This window comes from Danio rerio, chromosome 15 (assembly GCF_052040795.2).
Source record: "Danio rerio strain M-AB ecotype USA chromosome 15, GRCz13ab, whole genome shotgun sequence".
NCBI lineage: Eukaryota > Metazoa > Chordata > Actinopteri > Cypriniformes > Danionidae > Danio > Danio rerio.
The window spans coordinates 38800804-38825605 of record NC_141035.1 but is presented as its reverse complement, the minus strand read 5'-3'; the positions used below and the strand labels follow the sequence as shown (position 1 = coordinate 38825605).

The 24802-nt window shown below is 39.0% G+C and overlaps 1 protein-coding gene and 2 long non-coding RNA genes across 3 annotated transcripts; 2 read left to right on the top strand and 1 right to left on the bottom strand.

The window, feature by feature from the left end:
- The first annotated feature begins 308 nt into the window (after positions 1–308).
- On the top strand, positions 309–12125 carry irs1 (insulin receptor substrate 1). The gene is given in 3 exon segments (XM_087284489.1): positions 309–4241; positions 11920–11974; positions 11976–12125. Coding segments are annotated over 3 exon segments (3414 nt in total). The 5' UTR covers positions 309–946; the 3' UTR covers positions 12040–12125.
- Positions 11278–22010, bottom strand: LOC147833726 (uncharacterized). The gene is made up of 3 exons (XR_015509747.1): positions 20118–22010; positions 15163–15767; positions 11278–14291 (listed from the first exon to the last, which is right to left on the bottom strand). It is a non-coding gene; the product is annotated as an uncharacterized LOC147833726 (long non-coding RNA).
- On the top strand, positions 20905–24186 carry LOC147833725 (uncharacterized). Its single transcript, XR_015509743.1, has 2 exons — positions 20905–21745; positions 22120–24186. It is a non-coding gene; the product is annotated as an uncharacterized LOC147833725 (long non-coding RNA).
- The last annotated feature ends 616 nt before the right edge of the window (positions 24187–24802 follow it).

The window sequence follows — 24802 nt, the reverse complement described above, 5'->3', positions numbered from 1 at the left end:
TACATGGTGTCTTTTCAACACCGCCTCTAAATAAAACTTCATTTAGCTGGCGAATGAGTCGACTCGTTCTCTTACGTGTCTATCCCAAAGGATTCGCTTTTATTGAATCAATCAGTGCAAATAAATCTTTTTAGAGCAACTAGTTCAAAAAGATTCGAGTCACTGGAATGAGTCAAAATCCCCACTGTTACTTTTGAATCAGATGTCTCTCAGGATGATGGACATTTGATCCGGCCAATCAGCGAGTTCAGCTTCTCGATAGGCGGGATTATTGGTTGCATCGTAACAAGCTAGGCTGCAACCCCCCCAGTCTCAACTCCTCCATACAAACACACACGAGCGGTGGCTTGTTTTGGTCTGGTACGGCTTCGCAAAATAAGAAAACTCAGCGACTTTCGGAGGAACTTATGCAGCGGTTTAAACGGACTCGGTACATCTCCGTTGTTAAATAACGCTGAGATGCAAACTCCGCGCTCGTGCTTTGTTTAATTGCACTTTTGGGATTTTTGCAGACAGCGCTTTGATCTCCGGGGTAAACGGGGTCGTGCGCTGCTGACTGCGCTTGTTTTGATAATGCATTCGGATCTCTGGACTGAAAAGGACGCTGTTTTGTAAATATCACTGTTTTGTATTTTTATACATCACAAACTTGGTGCTTTCCGGTACTTGCAATATTCTTTGAAGATGTCCGATGGATTATTTAAAGTTAGTTTTAACAATGTAATGCTGCTGACGATAATCCAAGTGTGCTACGGTATCAATGAACTGTTATAACTGAAGCTCGTGTCGGAGTGCACAAAAGTGACTTGTTTTAGTGTTATTTTTCCTCAATTTTTACTAAATGGAAACGTTTTTGTGTCGGCGTTCACGTTTGGTGAAGATTGCACACGTAACGCTTTGACTTCCGATCCTGCAATTTTTCTGTAAATATTTTTATATATATACCATGGCAAGCCCGACTACGGAGCAAGGATGTTTTTCAGACGTGAAAAAGGTGGGTTATTTAAGGAAACCCAAAAGCATGCACAAAAGGTTTTTTGTACTGAGGGCGGCGAGCGCCTCCGGACCGTCCCGACTGGAGTACTATGAAAACGAGAAGAAGTGGAGACACAAGTCTGGAGCGCCGAAAAGATCCATTCCGCTGGAGAGCTGCTTTAACATCAACAAAAGAGCGGATTCAAAAAACAAACATCTCGTCGCGCTTTATACCAAGGATGAGTACTTTGCTATCGCTGCTGACAGCGAGATCGAGCAAGAGTCATGGTATGAAGCCCTGGTTGATCTCCATAACAGAGGTAAGGTCCACGAAACTGCCCCGGGCCGTGGAGTTGGCGAGGATAATTACGGGGAAGCCACGCCGGGACCTGCCTTTAAAGAGGTTTGGCAAGTTATATTGAAACCAAAGGGTCTGGGTCACACAAAGAACTTGATTGGAGTTTACAGATTATGCCTCACCAATAAGACTATCAGCTTTGTGAAACTGAATTCGGATGCAGCAGCTGTGGTTTTGCAGTTGATGAACATTAGGAGATGTGGTCACTCTGAAAATTTCTTTTTTATTGAAGTCGGCCGATCTGCTGTGACAGGCCCCGGGGAGTTTTGGATGCAAGTGGATGACTCTGTTGTGGCTCAGAACATGCATGAAACTATATTAGAAGCCATGAAAGCCATGAGTGAGGAGTTCAGACCCCGCAGCAAAAGCCAGTCATCTTCTAACTGCTCAAACCCCATCTCAGTGCCTGTCAGGCGGCATCATCACAATAATCCTCCCCCTAGTCAAGTTGGCTTAGGCAGGCGCTCTCGGGCGGAGAGTGTGACGGCCACTTCTCCTGTTAGGCCTGGCAAACACAGCCATTCGTTTAGAGTGAGAGCATCTAGTGATGGAGAGGGCACCATGTCCAGGCCGGCATCTGTGGACGGGAGTCCAAGCAGCCCGAGCAATGCCCGACCTCAATCGCAACGGCACAGAGGGGGATCCAGACTTCACCCGCCACTCAATCACAGCAGATCAATACCCACGCCCACCTCACGGTGCTCCCCCTCAGCCATCAGCCCCATCAGCCTGTCCTCCAGCAGCACGAGCGGGCATGGCTCCACATCTGACTGCCTCTTTCCACGTCGCTCTAGTGCCTCGATATCTGGATCACCCAGCGATGGCGGATTCATCTCCTCAGATGAATATGGATCCAGCCCCTGTGACTTTCGAAGCTCGTTTCGTAGCGTGACTCCAGACTCGCTTGGCCACACACCACCTGCCAGGGAGGAAGAGATAAACAACTACATCTGCATGGCAAAGCCCGGTTCACTTCCTGGTGCCGGGAGCCAGTCACGAAGCCAATCTAGAGGAACACCGTCAAGACTAGAGGAGCCTGAGTTGGAAAAATGTTTTCGGAAAAGAACTCATTCTTCTGGTGCTTCGCCGCCAACTCCATGCCATCAGAAAACTCCCTCACAATCGCCTGCTGCATCTTTAGAGGAATACACTGTGATGATGCCTACATACCCACGAAGCCGCTCTGCATCATCGTCATCATCAACATATAGGCACTCATTCATGCCAACACATTCATACCCAGAGGAAGGTACAGATGCATCACAAGCAAAAGATGAAAGGGGGCCAGATCACAAAGATGACGGCTATATGCCCATGCTGCCAGGCGTTGCGCCTGCAACCCCTACAACCAAAAGCAGTGACTACATGCCCATGAGTCCAAAAAGTGTGTCTGCACCACAGCAAATTATCAACCCCAGGCAACACTCGCATGTCGACTCCAATGGTTACATGATGATGTCACCAAGTGGCAGCTGCTCTCCAGATGGCACAACAAACTATGGCAAGATCTGGACGAATGGCATCAACCCTAAGCTCTCCGTAGAGAGTATGGAAGGTAAAGTGTCGTCATGTGGAGATTACATAAACATGTCTCCAGCTAGTTGCTCAACAACAAGTACGCCTCCAGACTGCTTTTTCAACCCTGTGGAAGATCCTCCCAGGCCTATGTATGCTTACTACTCTTTGCCCCGCTCATTCAAACATGCTAACAGGAAGCAGGATCAGAGCCCGCTTCGAGTGTCACTGGGCTCGAGTCGATTAGCATACGCTGACTCCTCTTCATCTTCAGCAAGCAGTGACAGCTTGGGTGGTCAAAGCAATTCCCAGCAGTCTGCTGTCAAACCCAAAAGGTCAGAGGGCAACGGTAGGCTGACACGTCCAACACGGCTGTCACTGGACGCCAGCAAAGCAAGTACTCTTCCACGCACACGTGAGAGCCCCTTCCCTCCTGAGCCTAAAAGTCCTGGGGAGTATGTCAACATTGAGTTCAACGACAAGGCATTTTCAGCGAGCTTAGCATCGCTGTTCCCACCTGTTTATTCAGTAAGTGATGCTGAGGCCCCGTCGGATCTTTCATCATCTGAGTACATGAACATGCAGCTGGGATCCCAGGCCAGACGGCTGTGCTCCGAATTGCAGACTTCCTCTTCCAGTTCAGATTATGCCATAATCACACCGTCAAACTCTGTATCCTCGCCTCCACTGCCATGTGAGAGCATATGTGAACGTGACTACATCAGCATGCAGTTAGCATCCTGCACTGGCTTTCCTGACACACAATTGATGCTAATGACCGAGGCCCTGCCAGATGCAGATGCCCCTCCTTGTTCTGTATCACCCAATCATGACGTGACGACATTAAGCGGCGCTCCTGGAAGACCAGCTCTGATTAGCCCTTTATCAGGTCTGAGTGCATTCACACGGGTTAACTCCACTTCCGGACGAAACCAGGGCGCTAAAGTAATACGTGCTGACCCACAGGGTCGACGGCGGCACAGTTCAGAGACTTTTGCATCCACAGCGACCAGAGGGTCAGTCGACACATCGAGCACCTGTCAATCAGGGGATGTAAAGCGCCACAGCTCCGCCTCCTTCGAGAATGTGTGGTTGAGACCTGATCAGGCCTCTGCTGCTTCTACCGCTCCATCTGCATCGACAGTAACCAACGGACGAAGGGAAACCGCTTCAGGCCAAATTCCCACATTAACAAACCATGACCAGAACGGCCTGAACTACATTGATCTGGATCTAATGCAGAATGGAGAGCAACATGTTCCTGATTGGAATGCTTTCCAGTCTCGGCCGGTGGAGCTGGGAGCTGTTGAAGGTATAGAAGAGCTCAGTGCCTATGCCAGTATAAACTTCCAGAAATCAGATGAGACCAGAGGGAATCTCACACACAGAGAAGGTAAGAACATGCACTTGTTTTGAACCATGGTTATCAAAGCAGCATCTGAGAATACCGTGTTCTTGAGTATTGCCATATGCAAGCCATAAATTTCTTAGTGTGTTTGTGTTACCATGCCTGTCTAGTACATTTTGTTTGCTTTTTAATGAAGACAATGTAGGAGATGTAGGAAAAAACACTAAATAATAAAAAGAAGCTGTACAACATAAACTAGTTCAGCATAGATTCAGCAGGTCTAACAGTAAACATTAAAAAACAAAAGACCAATTTGAGATGTACATGAAATTATGAGAGGTATTTGTGTGTAATTGCTATTGTAGTATGAAATGTACATCCCTAAATCATTTGTTTTTGAGTTTGAAAAGGATGTATTAAGGTAAAAAAAAATAAGAAATACAATTGGATTGGAGTAAAAGGTGGAGAGGTGATGGAATATTTAAAATAATTTCAATAAATTAACATAACTGGGATTGAAGAAGGGGTTTTTTTGTTGGTGCTGAGGTTGAGGTGTGCATCTTAGACATCAGAGATTAGCATATCACATCTAGCAGGTAATATGCATATCGTGTTGTTATTTATAAAACATCCCCCATTTCTCTGTGTAGCTTGAGTCTTTGGTGGAAAATCCCTTTCTGAAATCTTAGAGAGCTGAAGAGGGTTTAGATTCCCTCCCACTGATGACTGGGCCTCTTCAGGCTGATAAATGGACATATTTGTGAATGGAGGCAGAAAGGGTTTAGCATGTCCACACTTGTTCCTGATGCGACAAAAGGGGGAAAAACAGCACATATATGCATTTGTGAGTCACTAAGCAGATTATAGGTTGTCTTGTTTCCTGAATGGAAGTTTACTTAGTGTGTGATTCAACTCTTCAGAGATGTCTTTGATATTAATCAAGCGCTGTGAGAGCTGCCACTACTGTGCATTCTCCACTTCGCCCAAGGGTTTGTGTGTCATGCCTGGCTGACTCTGTATCATCGTTGTTTGAGTTTATTTACTTGCCCTTCAGCGAGTGTTGGGTTTTCCACCCTTTTGGCCTTCCTTTACATTCCCCCCCCCCCCCCCCCTCAGATTTGTTATTTTTTTCCCTTTAGATGATTGGATATCAAGCTTTTGCAGAACAGTGTGTGTTTTCTATGATGTACTTGAGCCTTGTGTGCTGTTGGGGAGGTTTTCATCCGCTCTGGGGTGATTTTAAGTCTTAACATTCTCTCTGTTTGAGAAAATGGAAGGGTTGTAGGTGATCAATCTTATTTTGACACCTATTTTAAGAAAATGCTGACAATTTTCAAATTCAGCTATACACTCTTGGTAGATTTACTACCCCTTCGTTATGTTCCGTTATGTTCGTGGCTATTTTTGTCCCATTGACTTCCATAATAATGAACATACAAGTGTATTTACACACACACACATACTATGTAATCGCTGTTTTACTGCGTAGAACTCCATTTAAAAGACATAAACTTTTTTTGCACAGGCCTATCTAAAGGGTTAATGGTGAACTGATGATGAACACAACAGTAAAGATTACACATTTTACCTCTTCCCAACAGAAAAAAACCACCAACAATTATGTATGATTATATGCTGTTAGGTCTTTGCAATTAAAAATGTCATTATAATGGAAGTCAATGGGGCAAAAACAGTCACCAACATAATGAAAGGGTAGTACATTTTAATCATACACAAGGGTTATTGATTAACTTGTTGCGCTATCGATGACACAATCTACATAAGCTTTGCGTGACTAAAATAGTTTTAAAATATGACCTGTCTAAAAAAAATTGTTCAGCCCTGGTGCCATCCTTGCTCCAGCGTGTAAAAGTAACTCCAATATTGATTCAGGTTTTCAAGTCTTAGTTCAGCATTTGATTTTAGTGTGTCACCCTTGTGTGCATGTAAACGTGGGTGCACACTCTAATGGTGGATCTGCGTAAACAGATGCGCAGATGTACAAATCTACATTTGTTGACCGACAGTTTGGGCTACTTATCAGAACTATTAGAATTATCGGGCCAACAAATTTAAATTGGATGAACATTTTTTTATACCAGAATATAAAAATACATATCAATACATTAAATACATAAAAATACATTTAAATACATTACTATTGAAATGTAAAGAGACTTTCAATCAGCACAACAAAAAAATGTGTCAGAAGACAATCAACTACTGCACCTGTGTTTTTTTTGTGTGTGTGTGTGTGTGTGTGTGTGTGTGTGTGTGTGTGTGTGTGTGTGTGTGTGTGTGTGTGTGTGTGTGTGTGTGTGTGTGTGTGTGTGTGTGTGTGTGTGTGTGTGTGTGTAATATAACTACAAATCTGTAACGTTTTATATTCTGGAGATTAAACATGTTAAAAAAATTATCATTACAGTTTTTGATAGGTCATTGATCAAAAAAAAAAAAAATAGGATGAATATTTAGTTCTTGAGCAGTGTGACTTTAAAACTAATAAATTCCATAAATAATTTCTCATCTACATATAAAACACTCTGAACACGAGTTATGCACAATGGTTAACTATTTGTATGCATTGAATTATTGCATCAACATTATTATTAATGTTACTTTCATTAAAAAGGTGTTAAAGTATGAATGTAAATCAGTAGTTTTGAACGTATAGATAATTACTAAAAACTTACTCTTGGATTGCTGACTCTAGCCAATAAACCAACTTTGCTGCTCTTTTACTGGTAAATACATTTCTGTAGAATTATTGATATTTAACAAAAATCTTTTTTTAACATAGATCAAAAAAACAAAGTGATATAATCAATTAATCATACAAATGATTCTTTTGCACCCACGTTGGCTGCTGGCATTGTTCATTGGTCAGGCATCCGCCAGTAAAACAGCTTTACCCTTTCCTCGCACTCCTCATTACAAGTACAAGTTGAGTTCTGTTAGAGCAATCTGGCGAAATGTGTACCAAATATGATAGCGGGAGAATTGTGCTGACTTGTAGTTGTACAGCAAAACTGCAATAAAGTGCTGAGGTAAATTTGCTGAGAACACACGTGTACCATTTTTTATTTGTGAATGGCATTTTACAAATACATAAATAATAATCTGCAACTTCAAATTTAAAATGCAGGCGTTTTGATGATTGTCTGTGTGTGCAAATCAAGACATTCAGCTTTTTATGTCAGAATTTCAACCTACAGTTGAAGTCAGATTTATTAGCTCCCCTTTAAATTATTATAATTTTTTTAGATTTCTCTAATGATGTTTAGCAGAGCAAGGACATTTTCACAGTATGTCTGAGAATATTTTTTTCTTCTGGAGAAAGTCTTATTCGTTTTATTTCGACTAGATTGTTTGAATTTTTTAAACACCATTTTAAGGTTAAAATTATTAGCCCCTTTAAGCTATAATTTTTTTTTGATAGTCTACAGACCAAACCATCGTTATACAATAACTTGCCTAATTACCCTGACCTGCCTAGTTAACCTAATTAACATAGTTAAGCCTTTTAAATGTCACTTTAAGCTGTATAGAAGTGTATTGAAAAATATCTATTAAAATATTATTTACTGTCATCATAATAATCATAAAATAAATCAGTTATTAGAAATGATAAATGGTTTTTGGGGAAAAAATGAGGGGCTAATAATTCTGACTTCAACTGTACAAATACAAATATTATTATCACAAGTTCTCACATTTAGATTTGCAAGCTCTCGAAGTTTGCTAATGATTTACTGTCATAATAAAACAACAAAGACAAAGAGCAAATCAAGCCAACAGGAGAAATTTGGTTCACACAAAAATAAAAACTGAGTCATTCCAAACGTCCAAATCTTTTTGTTTGTATTGGTCAAACCCATGTTGGGGACAATTTCTTTTCCAGAGTATCTTCTTTTGGGCTTTGTGAAAAAGGCAAACTGGTTTTAAACAACCATGACGATCAAGTGTTGATAGATTAATTTCTGTCATTTTATGTATTTATTTTTGAGTGAATTTTCAAGTCGTTTTGTTGGGGCAAAAACCTTACTTTACTTGAACTGGTCACTTTGTGCGTGCGTGCGTGTGTGCGTGTGTGCGTGCGTGTGTGCGTGCATGCGTGTGTGTGTTTGTGTGTGTGTGCGTGTGTTTATTTAGTTTTTTTTAATTTTTTTTTTAGCTTGGCTTGAGCTATTTAGAGGGTGAGAGAGAGCACAGGGGCTTCAGTGTTGCATAACCAATGTTTTTTTGACTCTGGGAAGCCCTGTGTGTGTCTGTTTGTGTGTATGTGTGCGCCTTAGTAAACCCTCCCTGTGTTCCTCTACAGATGCAAGCTCTGATCATTTAAACGGGACTACAACAAATGCCTCATCTGCAGAAAACACTCAGTCTAATTATATTTACGTCAATTCATGCACTTTGTGATGCCGTTTTTGGTGCGCAGGTTTATTTTGGGTGCATTTATTACAGAGTTTTGCCTGGATGTCTGTCTAGAGTTCCAGTTCCTTATTTCATATGCCATCTCTGGCACATGTTCTGGCCATGCCATGCTCCTGTGTGGCTTTACGCCAATGCCACCCATTGCTATGGTAACGCTGTTGCTGCAGCTTTTTTCTCCTTGTCACACTGGATTAAGGGGCCACAGGCTGAGACGCCGGGGGCTTCCGAAAGCCGCATGGCGATTGGGTAGCGCTGGGGTGGGGCGGGTTGACTGAGTTCTTCGGTGGGTTTGGTCAGAGTGAGACGATGGGAAGCCCTACCCACCTCAGGCCACCGTGATGGGGTCACCCTGCAGAGTGGCTTCTTGTCCCCTTTTCCCTCTCGCTCCGTTCCAACCACATTTTCCTTTTTGTTGTCTTTCCCTCACTTTCTTGCATCCTTTAAGAAATTTGAAGTGCCAAGTGTTGTGGTGCAGCGCGATTGGTTAGGGGAGGAGCTCTGGGAGCAGATCAGAGGGGAATCATGGGTATTTAGGGTAGAGCTGAAGCATCTGCTCAGGATGAGGTCAGAGAGTTTGATATGAGATGAAATTAGGAGTGCTGATGGCATTTTTTTTCTAGAAGTTCACGAGCTGGTGATTTATTTTTAATTTGCCTTGGAATCAAATAAGCTTGATTAATCATATAGTTTTTTGCATTGATACTAAACTCATGTTTCCATTTTAAAATAAAATGAGTGGATGAATTATAAACATCTTATGGATAATGGGCAGTTTTTAATTGTAATTTGAACTGTAGTTTACTGTAGGACAGTCATGCAGTATGTCACTGTATTTTAAAGTTGCATTGTGAAAATTACTGTATATTTCACAGTAAAGGTATTCATATAGTTCTGTAAATACATATACAGCAAGATAAGTGGTGCTGTAAATACAGTGATTTTGCTGTAATTGATTTACAGTAAGTTACTGGTGAACTGCTGCTAGTAAGTTACTGTAGATTCTAAAGGAAGTTGTTAACATTGTGCTAAAGCCTGATTATTTAATCAATTAAATAGTGAAGTAACTATTACAATAAAATTTAGGGTGACGCTGTTTATTAAGGTTTACTTTGTTGACATTAGTTAACAGCAGCATTAATCATGACAATTTTACAGCATTTATTCATCTTTGCATGAATCTCTCCATTTTAAGACCAAATATTAACATTAGTTAATTTGCTGTGAACTAACATAAACATTTGTATTGACTAACCTTATTTAATATTATCAAAGTACCTTGTTCATTGTAAGTTAATTAATGCGCTATTGCACTAATTAATGCAGTGATTGTAGCAAACGACTTATTACTTTAAACTGTTTTCTGTTTTAATATATTTGAATGTTTAATTTACCTATTGTAATGATTTATGATTACAATTAAATTTATAGTATAGTTTGTACACACATTAATTATATTGTTAAATATTAAATTGTAAAAAAAAAATTGCGAAACCCTTTTTAAGTTATTTGTGTAGGCTTGTATTTTACAGGAGTGTAACAATACTCAAAAATGTCAATATTCTCAAACAATTATACTTGATTTACCAAAGTCACAAAAGTGCCAATTTCACATCCGTCTCATCCAAAATGGATAGACGTCCCATCCAAAATACAATACAATTTTTTTATTATACAAAAGAAAATCAATAATTTTTGTTCTATAGAGAGCCAACCCTTAGCCTTTTAATTAGCATTATTTATTTGCCGTTGTGCAGTTTAATTCAGAGAATTCCTACAAAGTATGTTGTATACTATAAACTTGCATAATTTTTTTTCGTCACATCCATAACGCATTTTTTTTCCTCGTTTAAATGATAAAAAACCGATTGGTATTTTTCTGATCCCATAACTTTGTGGTTAGTTGTTTTGGAAAATATGAACCTATTTCTATCGAAATAATGTTAATATATACTTTCTCTGTGAATTTATGTTTTGAGTTTTTAGTACAAATGTTACATATATTATATTAACAATATAAACATGTCAAAGTAATGTAATGTGTTTACATTTTCCAGGCGCACCTAGTTGAAAACATCTGAACTATTAAGAGTGCACTAAATGCACTATGCACTAAAACACTGCATTGCTTTTTCGTTTTCTCCTTGTATCGGAGCTGAAGAATTTGTCGTCTCCTAAGAAAACAGTTGATGGTCACCTAGTTACAGAAGACTGCAGGAGAGCGCGAATGCAAACTGCATTAAAAATTTAGTAAAGAAATTCACGTGCTCGCGATTTTCATGTGTGAGTTTTGAGTTAGGTTATTGCAACTTCAGGTCAAAATAACAACACATCTGAAAATGAGTGCGTTATAGCAGCGGTGAGGAGATTGTAAATAAAAAAAGATGTAAGGATGCTACCTTTTTGGTTTCTTTTCTTGTGCATCCTAGCCACTAGCGTCCTCATATAAAATATTTTTTTAGCATAGGGAGTAATGTAGTCATCCAACTTCACAATTTGTAATGTTGCAATATGTATTTGAATAATGATGGTTGGTTCCTTTACTTGAAAGCTCAGATTTGATTATCATAATTTGTTTTATTGACAGAGTTTGAGGTTGACTGTATCATTTTTATTCACACCTTAAAGTTTGCTTTGATTGTTCAGCATTTACACTTTACCATTGTACACACTTTGTAACATTTTATTTATCAAGTTAAGAGTCTCTTCAGCACTTAAGTTTATTTCATTATGAAATATATATGACATATTTTTGTTTAAATATTTTTGTTTTTGGCTATTAAAACTATTTGCCGTAATAATGTTGGTCAATTAAAACAAAGGGGTTAATTAAAATCATAATATTCCTAAATGTATTGTTAATAAATATTCAATAATTATTAATACTGAATGATATGAAACCTGATATTGTGATGATTTTTTTTTGCTGTGTCACCCAGCCTTAACCCCAAAGTATACGCATTTGTAGTGCTTCATTTTGTTAAAAGTGCAATTAATATAAATTCCAGAGAATATTAAACATTCTTGAAACAAAGTCTACAGTTGCTTCGAGAGCAAAGATGGATCAGGCAGGAAGCAGGTTCATAAAAATGGCTAAACTAGAGATCACTGTCAAGGTCGTCAGTAGTGGGATGAGGTTGGCAGGTCTAGTGCTCTGCTCTTTGATGAGATCCTTGGAATGCGTGTGAACGGGGAAATGAGAGGTGTGTGTGTGTGTGTGTGTGTGTGTGTGTGTGTGTGTGAGTAGCTTCAGGGTTGGAATGTAACAGCAGCTTTTGTGCCTGTTTTACAGAGCCGCTTGTTAAAGTAGACACAGGCAGAGATATGGAGGGATGGAGAGGAAGTAAAGAGAGGTAGGAAGGGGCACACAGCAGGAGGAAGAGAGCGAAATAAGGAGGGTTTAGGAGATTAAACGATCAAGACCGTGTTTAAGGGGAACCAGAAATTCTCCAATCAGTGTCTCATGTAGAACAACCCTGGCGTCTATATCCATACAGCACATAGGATTTGCTTTTCTTTGAAGTGTTTGAGGACAGCAAGTAAAATGTTTGTTTAATAGGGATCGACTGTATTCCTTTTGGCCCTGTAAGAACTTTTTAGAGTAAGTGCTTTCATGTGTATTAATACATATTTTGCTTTTATTGCACCAAGGTCAAAATTTAGCAAATGCTTTGAACATGCATACAGCAACAGCAAAAATCCATGCCATGTGAAACGCGCAGATTCCTCTGTAGTGTTTGAAATATTTTGATCCAGTTATATCTTTCGTAATGGAGTATTGCAGTCAGGCATTTAAAAAAAACCTAGAAGACTGATTTGCTGGAGGTTTTTGAAGATGTTCTGTGAATAGTTATGTAAACATAACTTGACGATCCTTTGATGTTTTTTACTACATACCCAGGAGTTTACGTCAATCAGATCATCGAAATAAACATAACTGCTTCATAATTCACATTTTCAGTATGGCTATGTGTAATTCACTCTTTTTAGAGAATATCTCAGTTACTTTTAACTCCGCTTATTTTATTTATGAATTTTTAAACACCTTATTATAAAAGCCCAATTGAAAGTTTTGAGGGCGGCAGTGGTAAATTAGATTTATGGAATTTTGTGTCAAAGCCTCAACAGTTGTAGCTATTACGTAGCAACTGCAAATGTAAATGTTGCAGTTCTGTTTCTGAAGCAGTGTTGAGTAAGTTACTTCAAAAAGTTAATTAATTACTAATTACTAAAGTTAGTTATTTAATTATTCTGTCACGATCCTCCAAATCCTCGATTCGATTACATTTTCGATTCTAAAGTCACGGTTCGATTCCATTTTCGATTATGAATAATTAATTAATTAATACCGAATTAATTATTTGTAGCCTACCGTTTAAACTACCTGACTTGCATGGTCTTTGTTTTACCTATAAACAAACCATACAGTAAATGAATAAAGGCAAGTTACACACATAATTACCACCTATCAATCACTTTTTTCTGCGGGACTCGTGAATAGGCAGTGATCGTTGTCTTTATAATGGCGTAAGTAAAAAAAGGTCCACAACCAACAGGAACCAGCCAACAGTATCTGAGGTGTTCGCTAAAATGACTAAGTACTTGTGTGAAAGTAAAAGATGGAAGCAGTCTACTGACCCGCTGACTGCCTTGACCCGCTGTCCTGAGCGCATGACAATGTGTGTGCGTCTGTGTGTAAATGAGTGTCTGTGGTCACGTGATGTGCGTTTTCAGCGGTAGTGAGGAAGGAGGGCTGCTCAGAAATGCTACACACCAGTGTGGATGTGGATCGTTGTCGTTCTAAAATGCCATTTAAAAACAAAGACATATTAGTGTAAACAGGGCCTAAGTGTGTATTTTTCGCGAGCGGATTTGCAACGGGTGCGGGGCAGAGGATCGCGATGCGCTCATCGTCTATCATCCCAACCGTAATACGTACATAACAGAGCTTGCAAACTGTTTTTTTTTTGTCGACAACACGAACGTTGTCAACATAACTAACTGGAAATCCAAAATACTTCCACACCGGCGACTTCATTGAAAGAGGAGAGGATTTAAGCTCTGTCGACGGGTCTCCTGCGTCTGCAGTTTAACAAGCACTTCAACAAGCATGTTTTTTTCCCGCTTAGCAAGCCAAGCTAACGTGACATGGGGGCGTGGCAGCATCGACGATTCTATTTTTTGATTCGATAATCGAAGTTGAGCATAAATTTCGATCGATTTCGAATAAAAATCTAAATCGTGACACCCTTATTAATTACTCATTTCATCATTAAAATTGTATTTAAAATACATGTTTAATTACGGTCTGAAAAGTAACTCAGTTGCTGAACAAATTATTAACATCCTTCACTCAACACAACTTAAACTAGATATTAATCTTAACATTACATAGACAACAGAAATTGAACTCAACGACGACTTAAATAGGAGCCAAACAGGACATTTTTGCTTTCATTAAAAAATGTATCAAATGTATGTATCAAAACAACAGCGCATTTCAAAGCAATAACACATAACTTCCGACTCTTTCTGTTTATTGTTTCTCAAGCAAGTTCAATCTACTTGATAAAAGAGTTACTCTCCTTCTCCCTTATTGATTGATCCTGTTTAATTTATATACAGTATTTAAGCAAGTAGATTATAAGTAGGGCCAGACGGAATCTGCTGTCAGGGTTCTGCCTCTCTGGTCTTGTAAATTCTTGTTTTGGTGGCAGAGCTCTGACACTACTCATGTCTGGTCCTGTTTCTGTCTCTGTGTGCGCGCACGCGCCGTCGTGGGTGTACGCAGAGTGTGTGCACTGCCACTTGATGTGGCCGCGCACGCTCTGCGTCCCTCAGACGCGCGCGCTCTTGTACTGGTGTTTGTGTTTGTTCTGTCAGCAGCGCGCTGCTTTATTCTCGGCGCCTCCGTCTAGTTGGTTTCAGTTTTGGTTGGCGCTGAGATGAAGCATGCACGTTGCTTATGTGTGAGCGCACGGTAAGGTGTTTATCTATCGTGTGCTCGTGTCTTGCGTCTATTGTCAAAGCACGTGGCTCGGTGTTTACATTGTGGTCACGTGCTTTTGTCGTGTGCTTCAGTGTTGTGTGTGTTGTCATGAACATGCGGTTAATGAGTTCTCTCATTGGCTGCATGTTCTTGTCCTGTTAAGTGAGCGCATGGCTTGTGTGTCTCTCTGTGTCATGCACTCTATTGTCTTGTCCCACCCTCCTTGTTAACCCATTATTAGTTAATTGTGTTCACCTGTTTGTGTGTTAATTTTCTACAGTTTATATACCCCTCACTTTTGCTGTCCTGTGCCAGTTCGTCATCACATGTTGTTGTTTGAACCCTTGTCTTGTCATGTTTCCAGTCCTGTTCCTTACCAGCCAGCCCAGTGAAGTTTGTTTGTGTATGTATTTGTTTTGTTAAAGTTTTCCCCCTCGGGGTAGTTTATTTTGCATTTTATTTTATTTTTATTATTTAATAAATTCCCATTTTTCCTGCACTTGAGTCCTCACTCCTTTTTCCCCATTTCCCATCACCAACCCTGACATCTGCGGATGTTTTTTGCCATTTCTGCGGAGAATTATTTTGGGAGTATCCAGCGGAGTATTATAACTTACACTTTAATATATTAAATAAAAAGTAATAAATTACTGAATAAAAACTGAATAAATTCCGATTTACACATTTACTCAAGTAAATAAACCAAATTTATAATGGGCTAAAAAACTGCAGAAATCTGCGGAATTCTGCGGAAAATCTGCGGAAATCTGCGCGCGCGGATTCCGTGTGGGCCTAATTATAAGTAATTAATTAAATTACCTGAAAATGAATAGTAATCCTTTACTTTTTCTGCCAAAAAGTAATCTAATTACAGGAACTACTTTGTAACTATTTACACCTAACACTGATCTGAAATTGCTGCAACAGTGATCATTGATCACAATTGGAATGTATTAGAAAAAAACAATTCTCAATGGGTCTGAAATCTCCAACTTCCCTCATATATAGTATGTGAGCATCCCAAATAGTACGTGAGCCAAGTAGTATTCCCAAATTCAGTATTTGTATTTTGGAAAAACACCAGTCACAGCTACTGCATCGTCAGAAACTTGTTCAGCGCCAGCACAGCTCTTCTTTTTTTTTTCCTCACACTTTCATTCATTGGAGAATAGACATTTCAAATCTACCAGATGTGCATAATAAGCAATTTACATTATGGAGAACATGCAAACACACAGAAATGCCAGCTAGCCCAGCTACTCAAACCAGCGACCTCCTTGCTGTGAGGCAAAAATGATGACCACTGAGCCCCCATGCCACCACATTATCATTCATTGGGATAATAATATGATACTTGCATTGCTTTAATTGTTGTTGTTTTTTTGGAGTTGGACAGTATCTATTCTCTCACCCCTATTGACTAATCCTGAATAAAAGTTCTTAATAGACAGTGTTTACAGTTTATCCAACAGTCATCAAAAGGAAGTTGAACAGGGTTTTTTTTGTAATGGAAAACAATGACAGTGCTATTTATTACTGAACTACTCATTTAAATGAGTAGCCCTGATGTAAATGGAGAACAAATGTCAACTGATATGCAAGCAACAACATGTCTAGTGTTATAAGCTCAAATATGAGCCCTACGTGACTGTTATCACTCACCTCCTTTATATCATTAATATCAAATCTTATGTGCTTATTGTATCATTTCCACATCAGAGCTCTGATTTCAGCTTCATCCGCCAAAGATAGAACCGCATGAACTCCCACACCCCCTTTTGTTCTTCAAAGTCATTCTAAGTGTGTCCTAAATTTCACACAGAGTACTAGCGCTGCTAATATGTTGCTGACTATTTAGGGTGAGGGTCGGATCGGAAGGATGTGGTGAGCTTGGCCAGGTATCAGAGTGTTCCAGCTCCCACCATGAGACTTGGCATCAGAGGGTGGACGTGAGCCATGGGGTTTTGAGGGAATGGTCCGTGCGCTATTTTACCACCACTTGACAGGCGTTTGAACCGACTGTACAGCCAGACTGATGAATGAATGAAAGCAGAGTGTTTTGAATTGTCAGGCACCGTTAAGGTGCGGCCACAATCTGGAATGGCATGGTCTCTTGGACAGGTCATAGAGGCCTGTTTTTTTTTTAAAGAGATCACAATGTCTGGATGGAGTGGCGAGGTGATAGTTGAACCTTTCTATCAATAGATTTAATACAGCAGACTTTGTTCCTTGACAGCACTAGATGTGCCTGCTTTTCAAATACTGCGATGATGTGTTGATAGGATGTCAAGTGTAGATTTTATTGCTGAAATTTAAAAGTATAACACTGTGTCCTAACAACATGCGAAGCAAAAAGTTTCCCAAAACGTGCAATCAACATGCTGTGGGTATTAGTTTGTTCATTAAATGGTTTTATTAAATTATTTATCTATGTTTGTTTGTTTTTTTGTTTACAATTCTGTGAGTCTTTTATCTAAAACACATTTGTTTAGGGTATGAATGCTTGCATTTTGAGTGTCATGTGGCCATTTAAAGGAAGCTGTTTGGTCCTTAAATTGGTTAAGGGGAAATGGTTGCTAAGCACTTTGTAGAAACAGTTAAAGGTGTAGTGTTTAAGTTTGACACCCAGTGGTTGAACTAGGTATTGCACTCTTGTTTCAAAACACATGCAGGTTGCCAGATTGACAATAGGAGCATGCCTGACTGTCAAGCCTAAAGGCTGATTTAAGTCGTGTTCTAAATAAAAGCAACCACACATGATAGAGGGATTATTTTTCCATATTAAAAGGATTTTTTTGTTCTAACAACACCTGAGATGTATACTTTAGAAATGCATTCTAGTTCTTGCAGCTGAACAACAGAAAACTGACACTGATCACTTCAGGTATATGTGCTTTATTCAGTGATGCTGATTATGTGCGATTGAATGCCATTTTACATGACAATTATTGTCATGCTACTGAAAGCAGCTGTCGATTCACCCCAGACCTTGAAAATAAAATAAACTGTGTAAAATTGAACTTTAGAACTGTGACTCAGTGCAAGCCAACAAATATCAGTGATTCAGCATGTACATTTAAAAATGTTAAAGATATTTAATATGTATTAATCAGATTATAAACCTTACCGTTTCATTGGAGTGCAGTAAGTGCACTATTCTGTGCTTCTGAATGGCTGAATTAAAATTCATGTTGTGTTTTGTTTGGTGCAAACCGCCAAATTGCTTATCACTGTAAATCTCTTCACATAGTGTGTTGTTATGACACGGGGTTACAATGTAACCTGCTCACCTAAAGTTTTCATATGTAATATTTATATGATTTGCTAATTAAAAAAAAACCTCATGTGGAACTCTGAATCTGCGCCTCATTTCAGAGGCTGCTACTGTCCACTGGGTTTCACATTTAGCTCACATGTAGTTTGAGAGCCTTCTAAATTAATGAAATGCGCTATTTTCCACCAAGGCAACCTAGGGAGCTGAAATATAATTGGCTAAACTGGCATTGTGCAGGTTAATGGACCAAAACAAAGACAGCCGTTCTGGCGCATAACACACATTTTCAAAGCAGAATATCTGATTTCAGCCTTGTTTTTTTAGATAAACAAGATTGTTCACTTAGCATGTTTCCTAAATATCTGCAAACATTTTTATGGTATTTTTATGCTTCAGAATCATTAAAAACCTACATACAGCACCTTTTAGGGAACACTTAGATCATTAAGGTGAAATTTATTAATTTAAGGTGATAATTTACATTTAATGGCAGGCTTCAATTCCTTAAGTTGACCCTTAAAAATGTTATACTGCTAAACCCAATAAGGCAACTCAAACTATTTGAGGAAACCGATTTCAACAAACAAAGTTGATAAACTAATCTTAATGAGTACTGTGAACTTAAGCCAATGCCTTGATTAAAGTAGGGTTAGTACTCCATCAAAGCCATAAATGTAATGGTGCTAAATTTCTTTCGGTTTTTGATCTCGCTTTTTCGGTTTCAGCCATGAATTTTCATTTGGTTTAATATCGATTTATTATTAATATTCACAAATGTTTCTTTAATGTTGTATCTAGTATTTTCTGTTTTCGCAGTTGTATTGACGACTACCACTTTGGCATCATAACGTCATTCTGTTGCTTTCATATTAATGTTTGGTTCTGTTGAGCAAAACTGCTGAGTGCTTGTTTGTACGTTGATTCCATCTTTTAGTCGTGTGTGTGTGTGTGTGTGTTTGAGAGTTCTGTTCTTCCACTCCGCCTAGCTCCGTTGGTCTGGACGAGTTCCTCATGGCCCAGTTGGATCTGTCAGCTTCATGTCCTCACTTCACCCCAGCCACACACTCCTTCTTTCCCTCTCTTTATTTTTCTCTCCCTCTCTTTCTCTCTGGTCAGGGTTGGGGCAAGGCCAATGCAAGAACAGAGAGTTCATAAAGATATGACAGGAAAAGATGTCAGTGTTTGTAGGCGCTTGTTTTAGGTGATGTGCGATATTTACGACTCCAAAATCCTTCTTTACGATGTTATATTTGCTTTTAGAGGAAGGCGGTAAATCTTTTCTCCTCTCAGTTCTCTCCCCACAACAACACGGTTGACGCCATCCAAATGAAGCTGCGGCGAACTCACTGACTGACATTTGTTTTTGTTTGTGTTTGCGTTTCTGGCGGTAAATACGACTCTGGCGTGAAGCCGGAGGTCGTTTCTGGGACGTGTTTCACAAGAGATGCGCACTGTGTTTGAGAGAGAAGTGCGTACTGATGGATTTGGGTTTGTTGTGAAGTCTTTCTGTCTGTTTGTGTGTCTGTGTGTGCCCTTGTCACTGAGGTCAGAGCGTCAGTGGAAAGTTTCTCAAGTGAGTCTGCTCAGGCATGCCTGCGCCTCAAGCGGGCCGCCTTTTATTTTCTTCTTTCGCTTTTTTTTCACCCCTTTTTTCTGTGTAACACAGTTTTAGCATTGTGTGCTCCAGCTCATTGTTTTCAGACGCCTTTTGTTTAAGGGCACATCACGTGCAAGCGTGTAAGTGAGTCATGCTGCTCTTGCTTATCAGGGACACCGAGTTTTCAAATGAAAGGTCATGGATTGAGTGTCGACTCTTGTCAGGTGGAGTTCTTGCTTTTATTCCAACTTGCTCCCTTTTTTCGCTCTCCCTCATTGTTTTTTAGTATGCCATGAGATGGTTATGTATGTTCCTCCTCCCAAAATTGACAAAATAAGATGATAGTCTGTTGTCAGTGGCTAGGACTGGAGGTCTTATATTTTGTTTGTTATGATACTTTCTAAAAATACCATGGTATTCCTTGTATTTCAGTTTGGTGTTATACATTTATGTTACTTTTTTGCATATACATTAACAAATTGTGTGAAATTGGTTTCTGAAAGAAGTCACCAAGGCTGCATTTAATTATGAATATATTAAGATTTGTAATATATTGTGAATTTATTTTTTTTTTTTTACAATTTTTAGAGAGGTGGCATGGTGGCTCAGTGGTTTGCTCTGTTGCCTCACTGCAAGAAGGTCACTGTGTGGAATTTGCATGCTCTGCCCGTGTTCGTGTGGGCTTCCTGTGTGTGAATGAGTGTATGGCAGTTTCCAGGTACTAGGTTGTGGCTGGAAGGGCATCTGCTGTGTAAAACTGTTGGAATAGTTGGTGGTTTATTTTGTTGTGGTGACCTCTGAAATGGAGACTAAGCCAGGGAAAATAAATTGAATGAATGAATGAATGAATTTTTAGAGTTTTAATTAATTTAATGCATTCTTTCTCACTAGCATTATTAATTTTTTTTTTATCTTTTTATTTTTCAAATTATCCGAGTTGCTCTGAGTTTTTTTGCTCAGGCTTGTGTTTCCACTGCCAAAAGGGTACCATTTTGGTGGGCGTGGTTTACGACAAAGTGTCAGACAACGTATTTTTTACCTTAAAGAAATGTCACAGTAAAGCCGTACAGGTTGTTCACATATCAGATGAGAAGCACTTCTCACAAAACAGATGCTTTTTGTATACTTGCATAAATACTTTGCATAAGTCTTAATTGCCAACCTTTCTATTTACATGATTTGATTATAGCTGCAGATCAATGATGTGAAAATAGTAAGTGCTAATAGCCTATTGTAGCATCTGCAATTATGTTAAATAAATAAATAAATAAATAAATAAATAAATAAATAAATAAATAAATAAATAAATAAATAAATGCAACATATATAAACACATACAGACCCTTACTCTATGTTCACACCAAAAGCGGCGAGAGCGTCAAAGTAGTCGGAAGTCATTCATTTTCAATGAGAGCCGGCAGCGAGGAGCAGCATGGCGCGTCTTCACCGGTGTAGGCGTCGAGGAGAGTTAAAATCAAGTCAACTTTATAGTAATTAGCTATGATGTGGATCGGCTGCGTGCAATCAGAATGAAGAAGTCCACTGCTTGAGAGGAGTTCAGAGAACACAGACCTGTGATCTTTGGTTTCGACCACAGTTGCTCCCAAGAGTTTGATTATTGCAGTCGCCAGATTTTTAAATATTTGCAATGTTTACTCACAGGAACATACATTAAATAAGTTGCTGGCGAGTTACTGATGTGCATTAATGATATGTTTATCTTAAAAAAAAGCAGTAATCTCATGCGACAGTACAAAATTGTATTGTTGCTTCAGGATATGTCAGACATATAGACACATTGGATAATTAAGTGGAGCAAAGCCACATCACATGCAATGATCTTCCATTGTTAAATTAATTTGTTAAGAAGTGCGCAACATTTTCAGAAAGCATGTTTAATGCAAGAATTAAGAGATCAATGTAGCGAATTTTGACACTCGATGCCAAAGCTGAAGGCAGATAGCATTGACGCCAGGGTGGCCATAGCGACCTTGGACGCTCTCACCGCTTTCGATGTGAACGCACAGTTACAGTCTCTGATATGATATCAATTACAGAAATACACACAACATACATTTAGTCCTTATTTGTATTCAAAAACAACATCAAATATAGCCCAAAGTCAATGCAAACCTTGTTTTTTCTGTCTTCTCCTTTGTTTTTTCTTGTTTGACTCTCGTGTTTGTCCCTTTCAGAAAGGATAAGATATCTGAAGCGATTTAATGATCATGAGCTCTTTATTGTTATCATGAGTTCAAGTAGTTCATTATTTAAAATATAGGCACGCAGCGAGCTCTCCGGAAAAAGTGAAACCGCTTGCACTTTTAGACGGGCTTATAAAACAACAATTTTGTTCTTCTACCCTTCTGACAGGGGAAATGGTCATAAAAGCGTACCATACTGTACCACTCGGTGGAAACGGGCCATTAGTGAATACTACAGTATCACCGATTGTGCAGGCCCTTCAAGATTTAGCAGGTATATTTTTTTGCATAAAATGAATGGTTTAGTTACAGCTTTTGTAAAAAAAAAAACATACATACACAACCTTTTTTTTTTTGATCTCAAGAACTAACAGACTCTTATAAACCTGTAGGGGCTGATTATGGTTTTACCAGCCTGATCTCATGAGGAAACGTAACTATATTACGTTTTGTTGGTTTTTAGACAGGTTTTAACAGTGGTTGTTGACCGTTGTGTAACTATATACACACTACTAATTTGATATTTACATCTAGTAATGATATATAATGCTATTATAACCGTAAAATAACAACAATTATGTATAACCCATATATAATGGTAATAATAATCACCTTAATAATCAATGTTTTCTTCCTTTTAAAAAAAATCATTTATTTATTCCTTTTCTTTTTGGCTTGGTCCCTTTATTAATCTCGGGTCGACATCGGAATGAACCGCTAACTTATCCAGCATATGTTTTGCGCAGCGGATGCCCTTTCAGCTGCAACTCATCACTGGGAAACATCCATACACAATCATTCACACACACACTACAGTCAGTTTTAGCATACATAATTCACCTGTACCGCATGTCTTTGAACTTGTGCGACAAACCGGAGCACCCGGAGGAAACCCATGCAAACACGGGGAGAACATGCAAACTCCATACAGAAATGCCAACTGACCCAGCTGAGGCTCGAATCAGCAACCTTCTTGCTGTAAGACGATCGTGCTACCCACTGCGCCATTGCCTCGTCTGCTAAAGCGATGGTAATGGTATTTCACTCAGATGTACAAATTAACCTAACAACTAAATAAATATAATTACTATATTCAACTTTGATGGGCCGGTATAAGGTTCTGACTGTATGATAACCTTGGATAAAATTATCACGGTTTCACCGTATTGTGATTACTGCTCTAAAATATATTCTTTTTAAATGTCTAGGTAAAAAACAAAGTTTTTCCCCCTTTGAAAACAGTGGATTTTATTTTTTGAAAGATTTTAAATATTTTGTAGTTGTAAACATGTCAGGCTTAATAATTGAAATGAATCTGATGAATTCTGCTGTTCAGCATCTTTATTCTATTGGCATCTTTGGAAATCCTTTGTTGTCCTAAAAAATCTTACATATATCTTTGGAGCAGTATTACATTCATTTTTGGCGGTTTCAAAATTTTGACTTTTCCAAATGGCTGTTACTCGAGAATGGTTATCGTCCCATCCCTATATTCAGCTAGTCCTCTTCATATGATGCTCCGAGAAGCAAGCACTAAAGTATTTTCCTTTTTTTGTGGACATGACATCATATCAATACAATGTTTTTTTTAATTTTTTTTTTTATGATTGTTATCTTGACCAGCATGCCCCCCAAAAAAACTTTATATTTCTGTGAAGGTCATAAGTCATATCTTTTAAAAGACGTTGTCAATGTAACAATGTTGAAAGTGTGACCGAACATAGGAGAGCCTTTGTGAGTGGTGTGAAGTGGATCTCAATAAAGCGTCCTCTGATAAGTTCTTTGAAGATCCGCTGTTTCTCACGTCCTGGAGATGTGAGGAGACGACAAACAGCAGCGACACTTTTCACATCGCGTCGGATCAAAAGTGCCCAGTGGCCGACGGCCATCTTGGGCCAAGGGAAAATCTGCTTTGAGTCTCGCAGTTTACAGCTTCTAGGATGAGTGCAGCAGCAAGGGGAGGGGAACCCGAATGTGTGTGAGTGTGTCTCAACTTGCTGAAGTAGGCAAAACATCTGGTGTGTGTGTGGGAGATGGAAGTTTTTCCTTTGCTAAAGGGAATGGTATTTGGCACACGCTGTCTCTTCCACATCACACACACAGAGCTGATACAGCCGCTTTGTTTTTCTCTGGCCCCCAAAACGGGTCGCACCATTGTGTTTGCTTGTCACAAACACCAACATGTAACCCTTGTTCTGTTTCGGGATGTTTTCAACTCTTATTCCCTCATTTTAATGATTTTTTTTTTCCTCCAATAGTCAACCGGCAGCTGAATTCTGCGTTGGTGTGTTAGTTCGATGTGTTTTGTGGAAACCTCTGATGTGGCTGCGTGAAGTTCTTCAATTGTGAGGTAGTCTGGAAGTTCCTAGTCATGGTTTTGTGTAGAGATGTGGGCCGTGACTAATTTTATTAACCTTTAAATGGAGACTTTGTAACCAACCAAGTCTTTAAAAAAAATTAAAAAAATAAAGATCATGATGTCATTGAAGACCAGAGATGTCACTGTTGAAGAGGGAGGGGCTTATTTCTATTACATACACAAATACAGAACTGAAATGTGCACAGATAAATAGTTTAAAATACATTTATTTATTTATACAGGGGGTCCACGAGGTCTTAAAAGTTGATAAATCAATTTAGAGAGATTCAAGGCCCTTAAATGCTATTTCACAAGCTATTTATTGTTATGTCAGTAGGCTAAAGTTTGCCTTAATTTATTCCCTTGAATATTGGGTTGCTATGTAGTTTAGGAAATCCATAAAATCCTGGTCGATTTGACATCACACCTGTTTGTTTAATGTAGTAACCAAGTCAACAACGTTATTCATGCTGATTTATAAGCGCCACCTGCTGGATTAGCATTTTTATTCAGTATATGAACAATGTTTTAGTTTAGGATTAGTTTTTTTTACAATGAGTATTTAGTTAATATACTGCAAGTTAAAATGTCAGTAATGTTACCGGTTGGAACTTTAAGTGGCGACAAGGTCTTGAAGGCTGTTTCTCAATATGCGTTCTTCAGCAATCTTGTGTCCTCTTGTTCTTGTGTAACGTCATCATCAACTGCCAAAGTTCAGTTACAAAACTCAAGACCACAAGAAAGCATGAAAG